Below are 24,489 nucleotides of genomic sequence, written 5' to 3' on the forward strand. Positions count from 1 at the left end.
AACATACTATCATCAAACCAATACTTTTAGTGTATACAATTGCATTTGATCCATTTTATCGACCCATTAGATCCTAAGGTGCAAATAATATCCATCGTTACCGCACCTTTTAATTTTTTTGATAAAACTAAAAATCTTATTTTTATCATATGTCACCACTAAAATAAAAGACATGTTCGATGGAATGACGCACAGAAGATGATGTAGGTTGTTTCGGGACATACTTGGTATTTTTTATCCTTTTCATAATTCCTTTATATTATTGGAGTCGTATCTTTTGATATGATTGGTTGACTAATTTGCTATGCTCTTGCAAGTTTATCGTGCAATAATACGATTAAAACTAACTTCAATTATTGACGGCATTATATTTCTAAGGAAAAGGAAAGACGAGAAGAAGGAAAAAAGAAGCAAAAGTGTGTATTAGCTATGATTGTTATTATCGGTGAAAGTATTGGTAATAGAAGAGGAATGGAAAGGAGACATGAGGAATCTCTGAGTGGGCTCCAACAATTTTGGAAGCACATGCCCTCTTGCTTTTTGATTGCTCATCGCATCCATCCAACAATCCATGACACCAAATCTCCAACTTGCGATAATTGATCGTTCGTTCGTGTGATAATGGATGGAGCCGATGGATTTCATCGGTTTGTCATGTCGTGATCATATTTCTAGTTGTCTATGGGACAACATCGAGAGAATCTTGTGATGTCTGTGAGTTCGATGAAGGTTGAGTTTGATTGGGTTAGGAGTCTCTTCGAGGGTTTCTTGTGGAGGATTTGATATCCTCTTGAGCAACCTATGTCGATGTGGGTATGCATCAGTATTTGATTGGTGTCGAATATTCTTTCCCCATCAATTGATATTTATCTTCGAACATCAATCACCCTCTTTATACATAAATGCAAGAATTCTCATAATTTCCAAAGGAAAGTTGAAGATGTTTATTTAAATTCTAGATCGCATGATTGATGCAACGATTCACGATCGTATGGGTCCGCATTATCTCGAGATCGATTTCATCTTAATTTCCTTATGATAATAGTCTATTTACTATGAGACTTCTTTTGAACTCTATCAGATGTGAGTAATCCATCTATTTCATTGCACCTTCATGAGTCTTACAATTGGATTAGTGTGAGGGTTTATTGGTACAGATTTATGGGTTTTATGGGGTGCTCATAACGATGCTATTTTTAATAATTTAATGCCTTGTAATTTTTATTTATTTATTTTTAATTGTCTCATACATTCATTCATGCTAGAATGAAGTCAATAGAATATACAGGAAATGTTATTTATTATCCTTGGCTTGTTAAATGAGAAAATTCAACTCTTTGCTGGATCAAATTAAATTCTGATGGTTCTTGGAATCATGATTGTGATAGTGATATCAGCTTCGTTGCTAGACACGATAATGCTTCTGTTATTTTTTAAGGTTGTAGGTAGGTATCTTCGGAAGTGCGACAATAATTATTGCGAGACGAAAACTAGCTTGTAACGATTACGCTTGACTTATGAGGATGAGCTTCGTTGAGTTAACATCGAGATAGAATCTATGACGACGGTGGATATCATAAGCAAATAGTATCTTGCTCTATGGTAAATTTTGAATATTGTCGCGTATTTTATATCTAATATTTATTATGGATGATCATAAGATCTCATATATGTTTGAGTCTTTAGAAGAATTTTTATCCTTCAAATTTAGATTTTTGATATACTCTGAGACGGATAGAATTGTTTCCTATCGGATTTCGATAAAAAAAAAAAAAAGTATGACATGAGAACATTTTTCCAAAGTTTGTATGTCATTTTTCTCTCTCTAACAAAGAGATATAATATTATTTATGAGAAAAAAAAAAAGAAAAGAAAAGAAAAGAAAGGTTGGTACGAGGAAGCATCAAAATGAGTCTCATCAATCCATCACTTTCCGGGCCTCAAAAAGAAGGAAGCAGTAAGAAAAGTATGATACGAGTATAAGAAATGGCACACAAGTGGCCAAAGCAGGAATCCATATTGTGATCCGAGAGCCCCGCACTCAGAATCTTTCTGTCATTTCAGCTCCCCTATCCTGACAAGGAGTCTGACTGCAACTTGCACCTTTCTTCATCCTACAAAAAATAAAAAATCAGAGTTACGGTATTCATGCTCTTCTTTCTTCTTTGATCCTTCTGAACAATCTCAAAATGTAGGTTTAATTACATGTAAGTTTTCCTCAGATGCATAGAACATCCAATCATGGATGTTCTTGATAAGCTTTCTCCATTTCTGGGACCATATTACATGTGGAGCAAACAAAGGAGAGCAGTCGCTGTTAGTTCAGATGTCATGTTCAAGGCCTGTAGATGCACACATCACTGCATGTCAATTTGTTGCTGGCCTTGAAAGAAAGCAAAAGCAATGGCAACACCGATTAATCGTCTTTCACTCGGTGGTAGTTCTTAGTATCCATCTCCAAGTCAAGTGATAAAACACAGTCATTCTTCGTGAAGTGATACTACATGAACACAGAGACAGATGGAGAGGAGTACCCTTTCTGAATTGATACATGCAGAGAGAGAGAGAGAGATAGGGGTGTTGTCTATCGTGTGTGGTCATGCATGATTAAGCTCCCCATGTTTACTGTAGCTTAAGTTCATCCCCCTGACAAAGGACACAAGAAAGAAATGACATGAGAACAAGATCAGGTCGAGCTGCAACTGATGATAAAGATAGCTACAGCATCTGGTGTCACTTCTTGGGAGAACAAAGAAAGAGAAATAAGAACAGAAACAAAGGAAGGGGAAGACTAGTGAAAAAGCAGTGTTTTGCAAGTCAAACATGACACAAATCACACACACAGAGCACAGAAAGAGAGAACCTCAAAGATCAAAGTGCACTCAAGCGTTGTGAAATGACAGATTGTGAGTGGCAGTAGCAGTCTTCTGTACAACTTTATGGTATGATCTCATGTGTGTATATCTTGTATTGCCATTAACCTTTCGGCAGGGCCTTTTATGGCCTGTCCTCGTCTCTCCATCCTGCGAAAGCCAAAGCACCTTGGATCCTCTGCCTCCATTAATTTGTTGGTATCTGATGGATCAATCCCTTTTCCCTCCATGAACACATGAACGGGATACGACTAAGCTATAATAGCAACTTTTCTTTTTCTTTACTTGGAATTTAAAGAATGATAAAAGAAAAACATATATTATTTTTTATTTACGGTATCACTATGTTATATTATACTTTTGATTTACAGAATATTCATAAGTGAATTACATATTGAAAGAGAAATAAGGAAATAAGAGAAAGAGGATGGTTTTATGAAATTTTTAGACGAACATAAAGAGCCAATCGAATTAGAATATTATTGTTAATATCGTTGCTCATCGTATCGATCGCATGAGGTACTTGGCTAATATACCGAACTAAAAGTGCCAAGTAGATTTGGTAAAGTTCACTTGCATCTCTAAATTTATGATTTTAGTGCTCACAAAAGTATAATTATCGTAAGTTAACATTATACCCAATTTTCTATTCGGCTAATCATATGGTAAGATAGTATACATTGAATGAACCGCTTAGTTATAGATCACTTATAAACTTTAGACAACAAAAATTGATTTGAGTAATATATATTCCTTCAAGATCCGACTATATACCATGAAATCATCGAAATATTTAACTGTGAAATTGTTGGTCATAGGTAGACACCTAGAATTGGACAAATGCTTGGTTGATACAACATCACATTTGATAAGTTTAGAATAGGACAACCCTAGCTTTTCTTTTTAGTTTCTAATACACATTGTTTTGTATTGAGGGACTAATAGAATTGGATGAGGTAAAAAAAAATCCTATGAAATCACAACAGTGCATCTTATCCCCCCAAAGCTTGTTTGCTTGTGAGTAAAATATTCCCCTCCTCACCTACTGCCTTTTTGTCCACCCCAAGTGGTGCCTTTGATGTTGCATCCAATATATACAATGCATCCGCATATAATGTATATAAATGCCAACACCATATATTTTACTTGGTTCCAAAGGCTCGTGACTGACCAACCTCCTCACCAAACTTTGGCTCCATGACTCAGCCTATACTCCTCCATTGATATGAAGGTTGAAGTCGACACCCATGCTTTTGTTATTTGATGCATAATCCATGGAGCGCAGTAAGAAAAAGAGAGAGGCACTTCCTTTCTTCTTCGATGTCAATGACATCACATAAATGAATCTTGTAGAGGGAGGAACTTTGTAGGGATCTTCCCAACACAATATACAATATCACATCAGAAGCTCTTGTGTTGCAAGGTATATATAGTAACTTGTAATGAGAGTTCAAAGGAAAATGACTCTGAATAGTATATATAATTGCTTCATGAATAATGCCATTGGATGACAAAGCACCACAGGTTGCTTCATGTGAAAAGATACTTGAGATCATCACATTCATCAGCTTCTGCACTGACTTTGAATACGACACATAGCTGGAAAACAGCTCCTTCAAATGGTAATTCAGAGTTGTTTCTGAAGTGCTCTTGCATTCTCTTCATGGAGGGATTAGTTGGGACCTGTGTAGTGCATCTCAAACATGGAGGAATGAATGATTGATCGGCTCAACTTTATCACTTTATGTAAAGTGGATGTCTCACCCATTTGCCCCTCCTGTCATCTCTCTGCAGCACTTGATGTTAATAATCTCATCGCCAGTGGCCACTGCTACACACCCAATCATTGGACGACTTGAAAGGCTGGTACACTTTGAAGTGTGACAAGCTATGTCACATGCAATGTAGCCTCCTCCTTCTTCTTCTTCTTCTTCTTCTTCTTCTTCTTCTTCTTGCTCATGAACCCTCAAATCTTATGAACCATCCTGGTAGAGGTGTACAATGGGCATGGCCAAAACTATACATGTTTGGGTTTGTTGGAAACCATTGATTGAGTTCCATATCATCAAGTAGCTGCCTTGTGACTCTGACAACAATTCACTGGGGATTATACTCGAGAATTGACATGTAGTAGCAGCATCCTCCCTAGTCAGTCATTTTCTACTCAGAGTACTTTAAAGACTCAAAGCAACATTCCTCTGATGCATGCATGGCCCCCTCCCGCAGTCTGTAGCCTGCACAGGGATGACTCAGCAACCCCGCCTTCTCTCTCTCTCTCTCTCTACCACATTTCCTCCGGTGACAAGAGGGAAGCAGAAGGAATATTGAGCAGAGTCAGTGATTGGTGCAGAGAGACCCTTTTAAGCAATGGCCAGGTTGATAAAGACAGTGATCGAGTTCAACACGACTGGTGGCGATCCAGACATCGATCGATGCGCGGGTCGCGGTGGGCACCGCCGACAGGGATGACCGAGGCCATATGGCCTCAGCTAGCGGTCCCGACGCCGCGGGTGCATGGTCCACACCGGGAGCCCGGCCATGATTGCCCAGGCGCTTGGCGCGGCATGAACGGAGCCAGGCCGTGGTGGGGCATTCGCTGCGGCAGAGTTTTGAGCAGGTCAGGGTGGGGTTTCCTGCTGCTGCTACTGTTCATCGGAGCTACAGGCGCATGGGGACCCTTCCTCTCTTTCATCTCTCTCAGAGCATGAGGACCAGCCCGCCTTGTCCTTTGTCCCAACCCGCCCCTCCTCTCTGTCTCTCTCTCTCTCTCTCTCTCTCTCTCTCTCTTAGGTTTGGGACTCACAGATCTTTTGATTCAGGGTAGGGCATTGCTGTAGGCTCGCAGTTTGACAGAGACCTGAAGGAATCACCAGCATTCGAAACGTTAGGAGCTTGGACAAGCTCTGGTTTTGGTATCACATGAAAGTTGATGTGGGCTGAGATGCCATTGTCCACTTCTGGCTTGTCTGCATGTTGATGAGATTGTTGTCATGTGCATTCTCCATCGTCCATGCTTCAGCTCCCACCTTCAATCGGAAGGCCAACGGTAGAACAGAAACAGACACAAAGCAGTGGCTTCGGTTTCCGAGCTACACAACTCGATCTAATCTTATTTCCTCGATTCCTTCCTTCGATTATACTGATACTAATGTTCGTATTAACTCAAAACGACGACGCCGACGACGACGACCGAATACTTTGAAGCCACAATCTTCCCTTGCGGGAAGCCGAACCAACTCGCGAGTCTAAGCCCGGCCCATTTGCAAATACTTGCCCGGCTCAATAGCAAGCCGAACCGGGCTGCAGTGGTTCGGCCTAATTACTCGGAAACCAGCACGCATCTCGCACGCTCAGCCTGACACGTGATCACACTCGCGGCCGCCACCAGCTGCAGCGCCGGTACGTCCACTTCGCCGCCGCCTCCGGCCTGATATTAACAATAATTTAATAAATAACTTAAATATTTTTAATATGAAAAGTGAACTTTATTTGAATTATCGTATCTATTAATGATAAAAGATGGACTCGATTTCATAATAAATAGACATTAATTCTCTCTTCTTTTATACGAATTCAAAGTAAAAAGAATAAGAAATGGAAATTCGAATTCGAGTCTAAAGATCATGCGATTTATATTATGCAGTATAATATATATATATATATATATATATATATATATATATATATATATTATTTATATTACAATGAAAAAAAAAGATTACGAGAGTCCAAATCCATTTATGTCGATTAAAATTCTTATAAAAGTTAGTAAAGAAAACAGGAAAACAACACAATGCTGAATCAAAGAGAAGTCCACATCCTCCTTCCACCATGCAACTTGAATAAGCTCACACGCCGGCCTTTCACCCGCAAAGGTCGAAATCAAAAGATAAAGGAACAGAGGGGAAAGGCTGTGAAAGTGGCAGAACCAGAATTCCAACTCTGTCACCTCAAACTTTCAGAGGTGAAGGTGGGTTCTTCTTTTAATACCAAAAGATAAGATGGGCATGCCTTTCACCTCATCTCCAGTACACTAAATATATATCAATGATCATCCCATGAGGATCATTGGATTCCAACTGGATTTGGTCTTTTCGGCTTCTTTTTGGATGGCACCATCCCCACCTTTTCTTCATCAGCTCCCCTTTTGCCACTGGTATTGGCCATTCCCAGGGCTTCACCATTGACTTGATCACAATTTTCTTTTAGTGTTCTCGGTTTGGTGATTGAAAGAGTGATGAGGACAATAAATCCTCACTTAATGACACCATGTAGAGAGAGAGAGAGAGAGCAGTGCAGAAGTCCACTAATCTGAATTGCACTCTGAATAGATACAGTATTATCAACTGTAAGTCACCGGTTCATCTTCTTAAGATATAGAATGGTGGATAACCTTATCTACATTGCATTTTATCTGTATCAGATGTGATAAGAAACATTTGAGGTCAATGTTGGTGAGATGAATCAGAATGTCTCATATAAATTCCACCATTTTGCTCTGATTGCTAGTTTGTGTTTGGAATCATACAACTATCACTGTCCGAGATGAGACATAGATACATAAATGCTTAAACTATTCAGTGACATCTTCATCTTAAGCCAGTAGTAATTCTCGGTTGCTTGAGCCAAATTCAATTACGAGATGGAAAAGCTTACTCGGTGATTCACTTCATGAAAGGACACACCATGCTTGTGTGACCCTTGGAGGCTTGAAATGACAGATGGTCTCAGTTAATGGTTCTGAAAGAAGAAGACAACTCCCTCATGCCACTGCACATATGCTAAAACATTTTGAAGCTGACAGAGTGCATCTTTAGTAGGGAACACAATGGTTTTTCCTCACTACATCCTTCAGATGCTGATCCATCTACTTCTACCTTTCCCTACATGCGTTTCCTTCATGTTTAAGGGCAACGATCACCGGCTGTGAATTAGATTTATTCGTCCCTGATTATTAAGCATTTAAAACTATGCATAGAAAATTATGAAGTTGTCAGGACAACAGCACCATCATGAGAGATGTTTGATCCTTCAGGGTAGGTTGAAGCTGGAGAAATCCAAGAATCTTGACAATGATTTCTATGCCGGTCGGTGGTCGAAGTTCCAACAAGATTCTTCAATAGTTTTCCATTTGTAAGGATTCAAGAATTATTTTGCTTGATATCATTAGTCAGATCTGAACCCAAAGTTCAGTGATGAAAAAGCTGAACTTCAGATGCTTAAATAAGACAACATGGATTTGATCTAACTTATCATAGTCAAGGACTGATGTTGGTCATAAAAGATCATTGTTGTGTTCACCAAAGCATTGAAAGGTAGGATCCTTGAGATTGGGGTTGGCACAGCAAACTCAGAATTCAGATCAGACACAGCCTTCCAAGATTTGGACTCTGTTGAGGTGGTTTTCTGCAGGTCTTGAATGGAGGACAGCATCATCTGCAAACATATGATATGATGGACAACTTGTCTTGTAGAACTCAAGAACATTGAATGATTTGCATGGGAAATGATGACATGTTTTTATTACCTAAGCAGGCACCTTCCCTGGTGTTGGTGCCCCCATTCATGTTTGTGCTCATCCAAGGTCTGACTTTTGCACAGGGAAAATATAAAGAAACAGCAGCAGAGACACCTCTCAGCTCACCAATCTTGAAGTAACAAGGTTCACGTGCTGATTAAGGGGCATGTTCAAGGTTGAGAGTCACTTTCCTTCTAAACCAGAGGGGTTTGGATGATCACCAAGCAGCAGCTGTCTGGTCTCAATCAAGACCTTGTATTTTCCTTGAATAATGACTATTCCATGGCCTTGTCAACATCAAACACCACCATGTCCATAACAATTGTGTGTGTGTTTGTGTGTGAGAGAGAGAGAGAGAGAGGGGTAAACTATTGCTCCCACAGATTCCAATGGAAAGATCTTAAGTATATATATATTCTAGAGGCCCTGCTGCTATTGTAGAAGAAATCTAAAAGTCAACTAGTTGTTGGAAATGGTGACCCTATCTATGTGGTCTCACATTATGTTCAGTATAACTCCTTTTTTCCTTCATGGAAAAAGGACTTCCAAGAAGAAGAAAGGCTGCTGCTAAGGCTTTTCTCCAAGGAACACAAAAAAGAGCAAACACATGGTTTTTTCACTTACACAAAAAGATTTTTTTTTTTTTTTTTGAGAAGAACTTGTACTACCAAAGATGAAGTTGGCATGCTTGTCATGAGATCAGAGGGAAACAAAGGAATTAGCATTTGAGAGGACTCATGCACAAAATCTTGTAGCATTTATCCTTAACCCTCTTTACATAGGCAATCTTGAGAAGGTCACAAGGGAAGAACAGAAGGCACAAACACAAATCTACAAGACGCTCCCAAACAGAGGTATTATACGCGAGATAAACAGCACCAATAACTAGGAGTAGAACCACTTCTGCACCCCTCAGGGGTTCTTCCCCTGGGTGTATATGTAGTCTGTACGAGCTACAAGAGTTCTCCTCATCAGACACTCGTCCTCGCCGATTCCCCCACATTCTTCATCTGTTGTCTGATCAAAACCAGCCTCATCCGCAACCTACCCACAAGCATTCCATGTGTCAAACGAGAGCAAAATCACAGAAGAAACCAAGAACATCATACCTCCCCTTGGTCGTTTCTTGAATCTGCTGGGTGAGGCCTGGCTGCTTGAGTGAGGGAGGCAAGGAGGAGAAAAGCCAAAAGCAGGGAGGCCGCATGCTTCGACATCATTGCTGCTACTGTGTAGTGCTCGAGGGGCGAGCTGAGATTGGTTAGAAAGAAGGGGAAGTGGAGCTGCGTGATGTATGATTCTGGTTTGGAGGTGGAGGATTGGTAGGCCAAAAGTGTGGTCGGAGTGAGGGAGCGAAGGGGAAGTGGGAGATGCCTTAAATAGAGCAAGATTGGGGTCAGATTTTGTCACTATAATCTATTTTTCTTTTGCTTTTCTTTACCATATTTGGACTTTGTTTGGAAGAACAGTAGGCTATTTACATAACCCCTCGTGTTGTCGGACAACAATCTCGCTGTAGACTTGTTAGATTGTGTGCGCAAACTGTTCATACCGGACCAAGATGAAATCAAAGAAGGATCTGCCATGAATCTACAGCAAGTGGAGCTTCCAATTCAGGTGCCTTGCACATCTGTTTGAGCCTCAACAAGAGAATAATCTTTTTTACATCTGTAAGATCTCCATTAAAACTTTTGATCTACTAATTGGCATCTGCCAACTTGGAGAAGAATGGATTGAGTTCTACCATCTTACATCTTTCATAGAAATGCAAAGTGATAAGGCATTGTTTGGTTGTGGTTGTTTTGACGAGAACTTTTCCCAGTTTGATGCTTGGGTCAAAATGTCGCTAAGAAGGACCTCATTCTGGATGAAGATGATGCCGTGGAGGAGCTACCAATCCATGTTTTCTTTGTTTTCTTGCATTTGACTTCAACATGTACTCACCTCAGCACATGCGTGTGCAGACACGACGTGTTTAGGTCAACTTCTCGAACGACATGTTCTTCAACACGGAGAGGGAAACCTTTTGTTCTGGAAGGTTGACCCGAATACTATGTGACAAGTGCCTAATTCTTTCGGACGCTATAAGACAAATGCCGTGAAATAATTAGAGGCCATTATTGTTATTGGAATATCGAGGCTGATTCTGACCTCCATGGATCTCTGTTCATACGTGAAATCCTGCAACTGGACCTGTTCAGCTCACAGATCCATTATCCGAGTTTGGACAGGTGAACTCATCCATGGATGGAAGAACAGGGATAGCATGATCTACTCGAGCTAGCACGACTCACATCGCAATCCTTTCACTGTTGCTTTGATTCTGAGTGTCCTGTTTCAATCATCAGCATGTTTCATAGTTCCCTTCTCAGTCAAACATCCTCATCAAACCTCGTAACTTCTAAGAGGTTTTGCCATGGCAGGCCCGAGCTACTGCTCCATCTATAAACCGGCCTGCTTCACCCAGTTGTTTGGAGTACTTGCAAAGATCGAGCTGATCGAAATATGGCATCACAACCATCAAGCTTTCCATTTGTTCTCCAAGTCTAGTTTCTGGAATCCGCTTCCAGCATTCTGCAAGCGTCCTTCTCGATCAACTTCTCACACGGCTAACCCATGCATGTCACTGTAACGAGCAAAAGTCCAAGAGATTAAAGTGACGATATCTTCGGTTTACCGAAGCCGAAGGAACACCTAAGCAAGTCTCTGTGGGTTGCACACGTAGCTACTATTGTGGCGTGCATGGGGGGCACCTGCCATTGCTGCATAGGCTTTGAGCAAGGTGGTAAACATGTCTCCTTGACATTGACCATCAACTCCAATATTGATCAAGATGCTCTTCAAGAGCTTTTCAGCCAAGAGTGATACCGAAGTCATGTAGCACCTCCCTGGACTTCTGTTGCATCATAAGCAGGCCAAGAAATGTAGTAAATGATCAATCAAGAACAGGGAATGAGGAAAAGGGTGCTTGATTAACTCTATACTTTTGCTTTACATCTTCTTCTACAATGAAAGAAGTTCGTGGGTATGCGGTCAGGACTTCTTTTGCGGTCCACTGAGCAAGCATAGAAAAGTTCATCTGTCAGGTAGATAAGGTGTTAAGTGTCGTAAAGAAAACTCTGTTCTCTGGGTGGCTCAGAACAAGAAGCAAGGGGTTCCACCCTTTTTATTCAAGTACAATATCTCTCGAGGCATGGAATTGTTGTAACACAAAGCAGCAATTGCTGGATATACCAAACTGCATCACAACCAGCAAAAAGGGATCCCACAACACCAAAGATCAAAGTGTAACACATGATGAGTTAGCTTTTCTTCAACTCCAAACAGGGATACTTTATCCTAACTCACCAACACAACATGTGTAAACCGCCCTTTTGGGATTGCAGGCTCTGCTTGGTATCCACTCACAGGTGGAACCTCTCTGAGGCTTGCGAAGGAATCCTCATCTTAGGACCAAACAAGATGCTGGGAGTTGTGCTCCAACTCCTCATAACATGATGAAGCACTATTTCAAGATCTATTAGTTTTGTTGGAGCCTGGAAAAGTGGCGCTTGCCTGGGCATCATTCATGTACTGTTGAGGACAGAGCTGCATTCAAATTACTATTGTTTAAGTGGTGATGGACACAAGGCATGGACTGGGAGTTGAGAGAAAAAGGGAAGGCAAAAGCAATAGAATGGGATCTCGAAGTAGGACTCCCCCACTTCCCCAAGGTTCCACTGACCACTAGAATTTGTAGGGCTTTTCCGACACTTTTGTGTGGACACTTGCTGTAAGGGTAAGGGTAGAAGAATGTTTTCCTGCCTGTTGGGATGAAAATGAGAGGAGTGAAATGCCCACTTGCTTCAGAGATTATTTCATCTTCTCCTTCGACATGTTCAGATCACTGCTTAGCCTTTTTAAGCTTCTCAAGCAAAAAGAGACAGCTTTCTCTTTCCTTCTCCTTTCTTTTTCTTATCTGAAGAGCACTTCAATCCTCTCACTGGCTTTTAGCTTCTTAAATCAAATTAAAACCCTCGAATTCAGAGAGATGATAAGCAACTGTGACTAGAGTACGCGTCTGCCGTCTTCCACTAAAGCACTGACAAGAACAAGACTGTACTCCCATCTATTCGTGCTTGATGTCCCTCCTAAATCTCACTTGTCCTGAGAGTTGCAAAGCAAACATCTTAGCTGCATTGGAACAGTTAAATCTAAATGGAGCCACAGAATCCCTTTTTTCCTCTCGGACTTCGCTGGATCAAACACCAAGTCTGGAGTTTGTTCTTTTTTACAGTCCCTTGCAGCAGCATTGATGAATCTACATATCCTCGAGCTTTCTGCTTCGGAAGTAAGAGTGGACGAGTACTTACTCCTTGTTTGGTTTTTCTTACAATTCAGAAGACGATATAGTCATACATTCGACTCCATAAAGAAGCCTGTTCATAAACATACTCAATCTCCTTTGCAGAAAGCTTGGAAAAGTGGATCACGAGACTGTTCCTTTTTATCTTGTCGAAGCCCCCTCATCAGCTCAACTCAGTTCGTCTCATCCAGCCAACCATCCCATGACGTAGCCAACACACCTCCCGTTTTGTTGCTTCGCGAGTAAGTTAATTTCGCTGCCCCGCCCCATCCGCTGTTCTTTCCGAACCAGCAAGACACCTCATCGATCGATCTCACCCGTCCAAGGAAATCATGAACGGTAGAGATTGACTCGACACTGAACAAATTTTGATCATGGGATCCTCGCGAGTATGCCGAAGCTGCAGGGATCCCTACCTTGGATCCTACTCGCCCGCCCTGCGGAGGACACGTGGAGACCCCTCCGCCAGCTTTAAATTGCGCTCCCCGCCCACCTCGATTCTTCCCTTTTCGGCCTCCTCTCGCCCTCGTCTCGCCCTCGTCTCTTCCTGCGAACGCCACCATGTCGGCCCACGAACCCGCCATCGGCTCCCCCCTCACTGCCCTCGACGGGCTCGAGCCTGTGTACGCCCCGCCGGTCCGGACCGCTGCGTCGTCGGCCGAGGAGGAGCGTCGCCGCCGCCGCATGATCTCGAACCGGGAGTCCGCCCGGCGGTCCCGCCTGCGGAAGCAGCGCCAACTCGAGGGTCTCCGCCTCGAGGCCAACCGGCTCGGATCGCAGAACCGGGGACTCGCGGACCGCCTCGGGGCGCTGAGCTACTACGCCGCGCTCTTCCGCCGCGAGAACGCGCGGCTCCGGGACGAGTCCGCAGCGCTCCGACAGAGACTAGGCGACATCCGCCGGGCGGCGTTGTGGTGGCGTCTCGTGCGGATGCCTCAGATGCCCTCCGCCGACTCTGCTGACGTCGGTGGGAGATACGTGGCGGGAAACGATCCCATATTGGCGTCGCTCATGGTGTAGAAGCTTTTCTATATCGGTGAAACGGGAATCGCTGGAGGAATCGGTTTAGAAACGCCACGAAGGACTTCGACCTGCTATGACAAACTCGGAATGGTGGCGGGAAATATTTTAACTATTTATTGTTCTTTTCTATCTTGTTTTCCTTTTTTATGTGCATAAAGAAGGTAGTTAATAATAATAATAACAACTAATTATTAGGTTAATTGTATTTTTTATAAGCATAAAGAAGGTGATTGACTTTAATAACTAAATAATTAGGTAAATTAGGAAAATAATGGCTTATATTCCTTCTGTTCTACTCCAACATTAAAAAGATCCTAATGCACAAAATTTTTTCTGCCTTTTAACTTCCACAAATGGAAGAAATTTATTGGTTCATTACTAATTGTATGCCTCACAAACTCATCAACTAATTAGAAAGAAAACCATAAATAATCTTTTATTTATGTCATGCGTATGTATATATATATATATATACACATATATATACGTATACATATACATAGATATACACACATATACATATACATAGATATACATATATATATATATATATATATATATATATATATATATATATATATATATATATATATATATATATATATCAATCCTACCAAAATAGTTCATCGAGCACATCGGTTATGTCACTACAAACCAAAGCAGAGCACTGTAGACCGGACAAGGATGTCTTTGACAGCATCACGCCAAAGGAGGGAACGGAGGACCGCGTTGTTCACGTCGTGTGGTTCCTCGAGGAAGCCAGCGATTAGAGTACAAAGATAAGAAGCTATTGTGTCAGCTGCAAGAGAAGCGTAGGAGAAGGGTTCGTGCTCATCAACAAATCCATGCTGATTAGGGTGGATATTTTGATGGCAGCAGCCGAAACGCCATGTCTTGTGCACTGCTCCATCCTTCCATGGCTGCCTCCTCCTCCACCAATCGACAAAAGCTGTGGGGTTCTCTGGATGCTGTGCATCCAGGAAAATAAAAAGGGAAGCCCTGAGGTGAATCTGAGCAGACATGAGAGGCATTAATGGCGTCCAGGCACTACAGTCTGGCGTGCCAAAGGCATGTTAAAGAACCATGTTTCATTGTGTTCTTTTGCTGCTTAAGCATACTTGCATGACCAGAGTCTGGCCCCTTATACTTTCTCCCTCTCCGCCCCCTCCCCCCACACACTCTCTGGAAAGGATTGGAATGATTGGCCTTTCGATGTGGTAAACCGATCCACTTTACAGCAAGAAGATGAGTGCAATGAGTCCTCACATCATGAGAGAGTATAGCCTGGGATTTGAATCAAGAAAATTCCTAGCTGACTATGGATTCTCGTCACTAGAAAAGCATATTTAGTTCTGGTATCTTCCCTTGACTCTCTTCGCTTATACCACTTCCAGACGCAAGCCTCATCTTCTTCCCTTTCACTTGGTGATGGCCTATCTTTCTAGAGCATCACCTGGCCGTGGAAGGCGGCTTTCCGAGCTGCTGGAGGAGCAGCAGGAGCCTTTCCTGATGGATGTTTACCTTGTGGAGAAGGGGTACTCGGAGAGGCTCTTTACATCCCAGGCCACAAGCCTGTGTTGGCCTATTACTGCATGCAAGAGGCTGAAGAGCCTCCAAGGCCATGGCTTCAGGAGGAGAAGATCATGCCGGCCGTCCAAATGCATGCTCACCAAGCTTCTCAATGGAAAAGCTATCCGGAAAGCCTTGAGCTGGAACAAGAAGAAGAAGATTAAGAAGGCCTTCCGTTTGTCTGATACAGGGAGCAAGGAGAAGGCCATGTCCGGAGGGAGAGCCGTAGGAGATCTGGACGGAGCACTTCGACGGAGATGCATGCAGGTGGATGACTCAAAGCAGCTGAGCTCGGTGTCGGTTCTGGAGCTGCACTCCCAAGGAGGTTCCCAAGTCCACACTAGCGGTAAGATCTTTAGTTCTGTTTCATGTCGTAGATGCTTCTTCTCATCATCTTACAGAGATACATGAGCTCATGATGTTGGCTTTTCTTTCGCCATGTCTTCACAGATAAAGAAGAGGATGCATCGACATCGAATCTCGATTCTCCAAGGAAAGACTTGGACATCTTCAGAGAGCTGCTTGAGCTAGCTTACACTTCTGCCTGGGACCAACTCACCAAATCAAAGAAGCAGCTCGATCAGCACTGCGAGCAGGATGATGAAAGGGTTGTGGATTCTCATGAATGCTTCGCCCGTGAGACTGCTGAAAGCGAAGTCCACGAGACGGACAATTCATGGCAGACGCAGAAAGAAGTTGTTAGCAGCTTAACCCAGTTGACATGCTCAGACATTTCCAACGCCAGGAGGGAATGGTATGAGTTCCAGCCTCAGGTGAGAGAGATCGGAACTCAGGTAGAACAAGCCATCTTTGAAGACAACATAGAAGATGTGATCTTAGAGATGATGTGCCTTCACTACCGAACATTGGAAGAAGTAAATTACAAGTATAGTAGTTTCAAAAAGGCTTTACTCTCTGCTTTTGACATGAGTGCCTCCCAACAAAGCTGACATTAGCAGCAGATAAAAATAGGACCACAGCATCCTCTTGAAGCTTTAAATAATTGGGTAGCAACTCAGATGCCCATTAGTATCTCTCTCTGCCCACCATTGAAGTCTCAACCACCATAGGCAGATTGGCTTGTTGTTTCAAATGCCATTTGGATAGGTACACACCCACTAATATGCTGAAAAAGATCAAAAAGCCATGGGCAAATGTATGCTTGAGTTTATGTTAGTGATTGGGTAAAATGCATCATGTCACAGTCTGTTGCTTTCGAAATCATGTGCAACATTGATTACACAAATAAATCTAGGGAGATGATGTTTGGACAATTCAGCAGACAAATAAATTCAGAAATGGAAATGTTTGGTTTGTTTTGCTCAATGAATTGTCATGAGATAGTGAAACCTCTCTGCATTGCATTTAATTGTGATGTTTCAATTTTGTTCTCCTAGTCCTGGGACTGATCATTATGGGTCATTTATAGAGAAATTACTCTTCTCAGATTCCCTAGCTATTTCTTTAAAGTAAGCCAGGATTCTCTCTCAAAAAGCTGAGATGAGGATTACAGGTTTGGCATGTTTGAGGACTTGGATTTTGTATGGATGTTTTGTTATAGTGATTGATCATTTGTCTCCACTGAAGAACACAATCAGCCACTGGATTGGTCATCCAATTCATGAATGGATGATCATGCTTTGTATTCTAAAGATCAACTGCTTTGGAGACAAAGCAAAGATTAGGGTGTTAATGGACAAGCAGCATCTGAACATCACAGTTCTAGCAACCATGGGAGGCTTTGAGAGAGCAATGAAATGGATTAGGGGCTTTGTCAACATCATGAACATGGCAAGCATGTTCTTGGTAGGAAAATAATGCCTCAAACCTTAGAATGAATGGCTTCTAGAGGGCACAAGCTTCCATCAATTTGTGTTGGCTTTGTTAAGAAAAGATCAAGTTTGAGATCTTAAGGTAGGCCAGAACTTTATTTTAGTGAATGATCAGAGCAAAAGGCTGGTGTGGACAAGCATGGAGTTGGTGCATAAGTACAAAGTTTGTCATTTCTTTGCACTGTGTTACCTGAACAAGTGCATATATGACCAATCATTTTAAAGATTCATGACCCTTAGTTCTCTCAAACAGTCTTAGTACTCCATATTTTTGCCAAGTAAGAAAACACAGGATGTTTACAAGTGCAATCAGCATATAAATGCACAGCCCAAGAACAGAGGAACATGAGATTCATTGGCATTTGCAGATATAATTCTACTTCAATTGCATACACTCCTAATGTCGCAAGAAAAAGTTACTCTCAAGGCTTTGACTGCAAGTGTACAGGGATTCTTCTTCTGTACCAATACAAAGGTGTTTCCATTATGAACTCAGAGTTGGATGGCATACCAATTCAGAGGCAAAAACATGAATCATATCCCTGGCACATGTTCTTGAGCATTTTGACTCCATTTAATCATATCAATTTGAATCATATGAAAGGATTTAGTGTCCAATCCATCATCAGCCTAATCCAACAGGGATCAGCCCAACACTAAGTTTAGATGATGAGGCTTAAAACAATCACAAGCTAATCCTGGTGAAAAGGATTCGTCCCAGATCAGAGTAATGCTAAAGCCACTGAAACTTCTACAAGATCAAATGTCCCATTAAAGTGGAAAAAGGAAAAAGAAAAAGAAAACTTTGTAACTCCATATGGAAGCAATTTGTATAGCAATAGTGAGACATTGTATTGAGAACCATCTCCAAGCATTTCAATCTCTCTCGTCCTTGTTTGTTCTAAATTGTGCTGATTGCAATTAGGCAAGAAGCCTCTGCTCCCAATTTACCAAAGTATTTGTGGTGTTGGTCGATTGAAATATTAGACCGAGAAGCAAATTTTTCTCATCTTTGCAACCTCCAAAGGTAGTCTCTAAATGTAATGAGTTCTAATATCAATCCCGATGAGTGAATGAATCAGTCATTTCATCGGATTGGATCGTGGTTAATGTGAATATAGTGAGAAACTCTGTTGCTTTGGGGACATGGTAGTGTCATCTACAACAACACCAGCTGCTCCACGGTCATGTGGCTACCTCTTCACTGGTTTCTGCTGTGGATGAACAATCTATAACAGGGTTGGGAGGTTTAGGTTGGCACGGTATGCACTTTAGGGCACAATCTCCAGCGTCACGAGATTGCGACGGACTGTTCTTCCATGCGCTTTATGGTACTGCTGCAGTTCGAACTACTTCTCCACAGAGATTGCTAGGGCAGCATCAAGAGAAGATTCAGGGTAGCCAGGAGATGCTGCTATTGGTCTGTCGGGATGCAGAAACATGTCTTACCAGTTTGGTAGGAGATCTAAATGCCTGCCTGCAGTAAAGAGTGAGGAAGTGAATTGCTATATTGGAACAGCATCACAGATGTTAATGCCAAAGTGAGACTTTCTCTTGGCAAGCAAACCAAGCCCGCTTGCGCTTTCAATGGAAAATAGACATGAGACATGCACAGACGACGAGACGAGGTTCTCACCATCACTCGAGAAGTTTGAAGACGATGACAGGAAGAGGTCCGGCCATGGAAGACTCCCAGGAGACTGCTCGCATCGCTGTATCACCCAACAGTATTGTCAAGTGCGAATTCACAAGCTCTTCATGGTTAGCAGAAGAAGAAGAGGAGGAGGATGCAATGTGTCATCATGTCTGTGAGCTTGCATACTTTGCGCGGTGTACTGCAGGCATGCATGAAATGGTCTGAGTGACTGGGATACCTCAGTTTGACCACTTCAAAGTATAAGATGATTGCACATGATGTATATAACCCAGAGAAGTTACATCGTTCTGTCACCCGTGCTATCAGCCTAACGTTCAGTGGTGAGAACAGGCCGACATGTGAGCCATGGAGTCCCACCTTGGAACCTATGCGTTGCCGACCTCCTCCTGTGTAGCCCTCGGAGTCGTGTCTGCTGCTCCTTCCATGTCAGGCCAAAAGTGGACGGCGCTGCCCTCGTGAATGAAACCGCGTCTTTCCAGACCAGACAACCGCGACGACCCTCCCTTTTCTCTCCGTGTCCAACAAGCTGAAGCTCACAAGAACTCTACGCTTCCTCAAGTACAGATCCAGGTCACACTTGCCGGCTCCCAAGCTCTCAGTCCAACCAGTCTAATCCGCCGCGTGGGGATCAGTCGCGGGGTTCCATCTCGGAGCCCACGGCTTCCGGTATGGGCCTCCTGACCGCCGCTGCTGCTTGCTACAGATGCTGCTTAATTTGACTGCAGTTCGGCTACGGAAGAAGGAAGAAGAAGACGGAGACCGGAGAAAGATTTCTTGAGGGAGAGGCAAGGGAGTGACAACAATGGGAGGGTGCAGCGGCATGTTAGTTGTCACCCTTGGGGTACACCCGTCATGGGTCGCCAAGCCATGGAGTCCCTGCCCCTGCAAGCTTCTTCTCTGCAAATCCATGTGCACCCACATCAATCCCTGCAACCCAGATGCTAGCACGGTGTGGTGCCGAGGGCGAGGAGCAACCACATGCCAATGGTCCAGTCTGATCTGGTTTAACTTGCTACTGTCGATGCTGTGGGTGCGTGCTACATGCCATGCACGGATGTCCTAAAAGTTGCGGGGCAGTCTCTCGCTGGCTCGGTCAATGTTTCCACTCGATACAAGGTAGTTAAGAGGTCGTCCTGACACAACGGTAAACCGTCAGTTTAAGGCGGTTTGCTACGTTATAATGGTCAAAGAGACGCCTACGACAATAGATGATCTGTAAAGTAGAAGAACGATTGCTGAGCGTTGATGGCGATTGATATTTTGATGATGGAGCAAAAAATGAATCTAAATATCAGTATCTTCTCTACATTCATGTCGATGTAAATGAACGAACGACATGAAGGGTAAAAGCATGGCCATGTACACCATGTGAAGAGACGAGAAAGTTGAGGCGCATCATGATTGGAGCGTAGTAGCTTCGGGTGGCACAGCCTGAAACCCGAGAGCTGCTCAACAAAACATGCGGCGATTCCTCTCTGTACTCGGAATTGACTCCCAGCGCTTGATGCTGATACCAAAAAAGATTTGTGGGAGATTGGTAGAACCCACAAAATCTATAAGTTGCTCACTGACACAGGTTCATCGTTTAGGTGCTGTTTACCTTCTTTTAGATCGAGCCATAAGGTCGATTTGTTTCGTGATGAACTTGGCAAGAATTGTTCACTGCAAACGCGGCTTCTCTCTTTCTTTCTTTTATTAGGTTGAAGCGAAGAATTTGATTTTAAATGTGGTCAAGAATTAAATGGCAGCACGTAAGGTGGCAGTCTAGTGGGTAAGGTAATAGGGAAAAGTCATCAGTCTGTGACTGTTCTCTGTGGTCTCCTCCATCATGACGAGGTTCTCTATAAATCCACAGCATATCCAACCTCCCCAGCATATCTCTCGACGACAAACGCTCTCTCCGATCTTGTCGCTCCGCAACAGCGATCGATCTCTCACACTCTTCTTTGAGAAGCCGTAAGAATGCCTCAGATGCTTCTCTCTAGGAAGGCTGCGTGCAACACCCATGGACAGGACTCCTCTTACTTCCTGGGGTGGCAGGAGTACGAGAAGAACCCGTATGATCCACGGACAAACCCCACCGGCATCATTCAGATGGGTCTTGCAGAGAACCAGGTTGGTACACCGTGGACGACACCTCCTCCTGCTTCGTCTTCTTCTTCTCTCCCACTGTACCCACCTGCTAATGCTATTGTTCTGTGCAGCTCTCTTTCGATCTCATCGAGTCGTGGCTGGAGCGCCACCCCGACGCCGCGGGGCTCAGGCGAGACGGCGCTCTCGTCTTCCGGGAGCTGGCTCTTTTCCAGGGCTATCATGGCCTGCCTGCTTTCAAGAAAGTAAGTTGTACTCGGCTTAAGCTACTCTTACATCGCTTTCTCTTTCGCATGTCAATGCTGACTTTGCTACGCGAACATGTGCAGGCTCTGGCAGATTTCATGGGAGAGTTAAGAGGAGACAAGGTCAAGTTCGAACCGCACAAGCTCGTCCTCACCGCAGGCTCCACTTCTGCTAACGAGACTCTGATGTTCTGCTTGGCGGAGCCTGGTGAAGCGTTTCTTCTCCCCACTCCATACTATCCAGGGTATATTTCCGTCACCATCACACACTGTTCGTCCACCTTGTCTACGTAAATTCAGTGCCTGGGTGACGTCGTTAACATTACTGCACGTAAATCTTTGACAGGTTTGACAGGGATCTTAAATGGCGAACCGGCGCGGAGATCGTTCCCATCCACTGTTCGAGCTCCAATGGCTTCCGGGTCACCAAGGCCGCCCTCGAAAAAGCCTATCAAGGAGCGCGAAAGCGTCATCTGAGGGTGAAAGGAGTTCTGGTCACCAATCCTTCCAATCCATTGGGCACGACGATGACTCGGTGCGAGCTCGACACCCTCATCGAATTCGTCGTCGCCAAGGACATCCATCTTATCAGCGACGAGATCTACTCCGGGACCAGCTTCGACGCGCCCGGGTTCGTCAGCGTCATGGAGGCCATCGAGGGCAGACAACACGTCTCGCATCGTATTCACGTCGTGTACAGCCTCTCCAAGGATCTCGGCCTCCCTGGCTTCCGGGTGGGTGCAATCTACTCCAACAACGAGGCAGTAGTGGCCGCCGCTACCAAGATGTCGAGCTTTGGACTCGTCTCCTCCCAGACTCAGTACCTCCTCTCGGTTCTGCTCTCCGACAAGGAGTTCACCAGAAACTACATTGCGGAGAACCAGAAGAGGATCAAGGAGCGGCACGACCGGCTCGTCCAAGGGCTCCGGAGAAGCGGCATCAGCTGCCTGCAGAGCAACGCAGGTCTGTTCTGCTGGGTGGACATGAGGCACCTGCTGAACTCCAACACGTTCGAAGGAGAGATGGAGCTGTGGAAGAAGATCGTGTACCAAGTGGGGCTCAACATCTCGCCGGGCTCCTCCTGCCACTCCGACGAGCCCGGGTGGTTCCGCGTCTGCTTCGCCAACATGTCGGCGGCCACGCTCGACCTCTCGATGCAACGGCTGCAGGATTTCGTGGCCTCCCGCGGAGGCCCCAATGACGGCGCCTCCGGGCCCCGGCGGCAAAGGAAGAAGCCAAGCTTGGGCAAGTGGATCCTTACTCTGTCGTCCTCAGATCGCATCTCAGACAGAGGATGTTAGCTAGCTAGTGTGAATTATACCCCCACAAATCTCCCTGTTTTTTATGGGTGTTTGTTCTTCTTATGAGAAGACAGTACATTATCTTGTATTTTTTCTCTTGGGGCTCGAATTATGTCTCGAAGTGCCCAACTTTTCATGTAGAGGAGGAGTTGTGTTGACTCCCCGACGTTGAAGTTGTTTGTTTTCCTTCATCTTCGACTTGAAAGAGTGTAGCTCAAGTCTTTGTCCAAAGTCAAACTCCATCGAACCAACTGCATTAACTATCGTCCGTCATATGAGAATTATGCTCTGCCATGCCGTGAGTCATAATAATATAAGAAGACTTCGTATAATACTCTCGATAAAGTAATTTAATGCTACTCATCAATTGCTACCTAATAAGCGCGACCAACACCTAATAATTCATTTACAGAAAAGAAGAAGAAGAAGAAGAAGAAGAAGAAGAAGAAGAAGAAGAAGAAGAAGAAGAGTGGCCTTCAAAAACCAATTTGGGTAATCTAAAATTGGATTTAAGAAACACAGAGATTACAGATATTTGGGAGAACTAAAGGAACAAGAAAAAATGCAGAGGAAGAAGGCTGCTAAGCATCAGTATAAATGATATGTCTTGATCGATTTCACATTGCTAGCTACAGAGTTCATCATGATTTGAGAACGAACAAAAGTACTCAATAAACATGGAACCTAACAGCTAGGAGGGGTCCATCATATGATTGGAACTCATTGCAGCTCATAATGGAGATTGCAAATGGCTGTGCTTCGTATCTCTATGATCTGATCATGATGAGATATACCAGCAGAAAGCTCGCGGTGTATATTTAAAGCCCCAACCTTTCAATCAAAAAGTGCAACTTGAGCTACTAATTAACTGTCACAGATTGCAGAAGAAAGGTGGGCAACGGGGCGGGCGGCGGCTGACGGTGGCTGAGCTTTCTTTTTCCCTTAGTTTTTCCCGACCGACCTCTTCAAGTCCTGGTACAAGTTTATTGACGATCCACAGCATGCATGTGAAGCAGAAGCTCATGATATCAATGATTGCTTGAGCCTAAAGCTTCCGAGATCTTTCAAGCATGATCCCCTCTCTTTCTCACCAGTCATACATGTATATAATAATGCATAAAGTTCAGGGTTGGAGAAGTTGATTAGTCCTTAGTTTATTGAGCTTATGATAGTAGCGGCATTGTTTAATACGATGCTGCAGTTGTGTGTAGGTGGAACTCTCGCTGCCTCCCTCATGGAATGATTCAGCCACTTCCACTTTGGTGTGTTCTTGTTCTCCAGTTGTCGAGCTGTGGCCACATTGTAGGATTTGCTATATCCACTTTTGGCAGGTGGGATGATTTAACTCTTCATTTATGCTTTGAACAGATGAGAACGATCAGCTGTTGATTGACTGGTGAAACTTAAAAGTGAAGTCACTTTATGTTAGTCTTTCATCTTCTTTCAATTCAGTTTGGTATCTCTGCGTTCATTCCTTTTGAGGCCTCCTCTATGTGAATATTAGGCTAAGGAAGATAAAGTTCTCTTAGTACTTCAAGAAGATAGTAAAAAGCCATTACTCTCTCTCTCTCTCTCTCTCTCTCTCTGTGAGAAAGCAATTGAGGACTCTCCCTCATCTGTGAGGAAAACCGGTGTCGTCAAGGTGTTTGATCTTGTGCAGAGTGAAGATGAAATGTCCAAATTCATTTATTTTGTTGTTCATCGAGTAATGCTGGTCCAGAGTGGATCTACAGTCTCTGATCTCACAACCAATATTGATCTTCTTGTGTCCATGAAGAAGATAGCTGCTTCTGCACTTGATCGTCTCTCCACGGAATTCTACATGCTGCGTTCCTCAAATGGCTGCATGACGGTGTTCCGATGTTTCAGGCATCAAGTGTTTGTTGTTTTGCCCCTAGCCTTCGTAAGCCATGCACATCATGTCACTGTGTCTCATCTTTGGCCCTTCCATTGCAACAAGAGCAGTTTCTCTTTAGCTGCTGCTCTTCTTTTGCGGATGGAGGTAAAACATTTCATGATCTCCAACATAATTCACGCG

At 43.6% G+C, this 24,489-nt stretch overlaps 3 protein-coding genes and 1 non-coding gene across 5 annotated transcripts; 3 read left to right on the top strand and 1 right to left on the bottom strand.

Annotated features, from left to right (window-relative positions):
- Positions 1-9,129: 9,129 nt before the first annotated feature.
- On the bottom strand, positions 9,130-10,249 carry LOC103984410 (uncharacterized). Its single transcript, XR_010486865.1, has 2 exons — positions 9,501-10,249; positions 9,130-9,435 (listed from the first exon to the last, which is right to left on the bottom strand). It is a non-coding gene; the product is annotated as an uncharacterized LOC103984410 (transcript).
- Positions 10,250-13,253: 3,004 nt separating this feature from the next.
- LOC103984411 (basic leucine zipper 8-like) lies at positions 13,254-13,966 on the top strand. The gene has a single exon (XM_009401888.3). The coding sequence runs from the start codon at positions 13,295-13,297 to the stop codon at positions 13,751-13,753; it is 459 nt and encodes a 152-aa protein (XP_009400163.2). The 5' UTR covers positions 13,254-13,294; the 3' UTR covers positions 13,754-13,966.
- A 603-nt stretch (positions 13,967-14,569) lies between these two features.
- Positions 14,570-16,529, top strand: LOC103984296 (uncharacterized). 2 transcript variants are annotated; one of them, XM_065108328.1, is made up of 3 exons: positions 14,570-15,111; positions 15,202-15,671; positions 15,776-16,529. In XM_065108328.1, the coding sequence occupies exons 2-3, from the start codon at positions 15,266-15,268 to the stop codon at positions 16,273-16,275; spliced, it is 906 nt and encodes a 301-aa protein (XP_064964400.1). In that variant the 5' UTR covers positions 14,570-15,111; positions 15,202-15,265; the 3' UTR covers positions 16,276-16,529. The 2 variants fall into 2 exon arrangements, with proteins under 2 accessions (XP_064964400.1, XP_009400054.2); XM_009401779.3 differs by having other exon boundaries at positions 14,570-15,671.
- A 4,180-nt stretch (positions 16,530-20,709) lies between these two features.
- LOC103984412 (1-aminocyclopropane-1-carboxylate synthase 3) lies at positions 20,710-22,624 on the top strand. Its single transcript, XM_018826168.2, has 4 exons — positions 20,710-20,929; positions 21,019-21,150; positions 21,235-21,395; positions 21,497-22,624. The coding sequence occupies exons 1-4, from the start codon at positions 20,777-20,779 to the stop codon at positions 22,449-22,451; spliced, it is 1,401 nt and encodes a 466-aa protein (XP_018681713.2). The 5' UTR covers positions 20,710-20,776; the 3' UTR covers positions 22,452-22,624.
- Positions 22,625-24,489: the final 1,865 nt, after the last annotated feature.

The sequence above is a fragment of the Musa acuminata genome, chromosome BXJ2-5 (genome assembly GCF_036884655.1).
Source record: "Musa acuminata AAA Group cultivar baxijiao chromosome BXJ2-5, Cavendish_Baxijiao_AAA, whole genome shotgun sequence".
Lineage (NCBI taxonomy): Eukaryota > Viridiplantae > Streptophyta > Magnoliopsida > Zingiberales > Musaceae > Musa > Musa acuminata.

Bases quoted from the DNA above. Each gene is read 5' to 3' on its own strand.
- LOC103984296 (XM_009401779.3), top strand. From the start codon at position 15,185: ATGGCCTATCTTTCTAGAGCATCACCTGGCCGTGGAAGGCGGCTTTCC. The intron at 15,672-15,775 runs GTAAGATCTTTA...ATGTCTTCACAG, and splicing joins TTCCCAAGTCCACACTAGCG to ATAAAGAAGAGGATGCATCG.
- LOC103984412 (XM_018826168.2), top strand. From the start codon at position 20,777: ATGCCTCAGATGCTTCTCTCTAGGAAGGCTGCGTGCAACACCCATGGA. The intron at 20,930-21,018 runs GTTGGTACACCG...TGTTCTGTGCAG, and splicing joins TGGGTCTTGCAGAGAACCAG to CTCTCTTTCGATCTCATCGA. The intron at 21,396-21,496 runs GTATATTTCCGT...AATCTTTGACAG, and splicing joins CCCACTCCATACTATCCAGG to GTTTGACAGGGATCTTAAAT.
- LOC103984411 (XM_009401888.3), top strand. From the start codon at position 13,295: ATGTCGGCCCACGAACCCGCCATCGGCTCCCCCCTCACTGCCCTCGAC.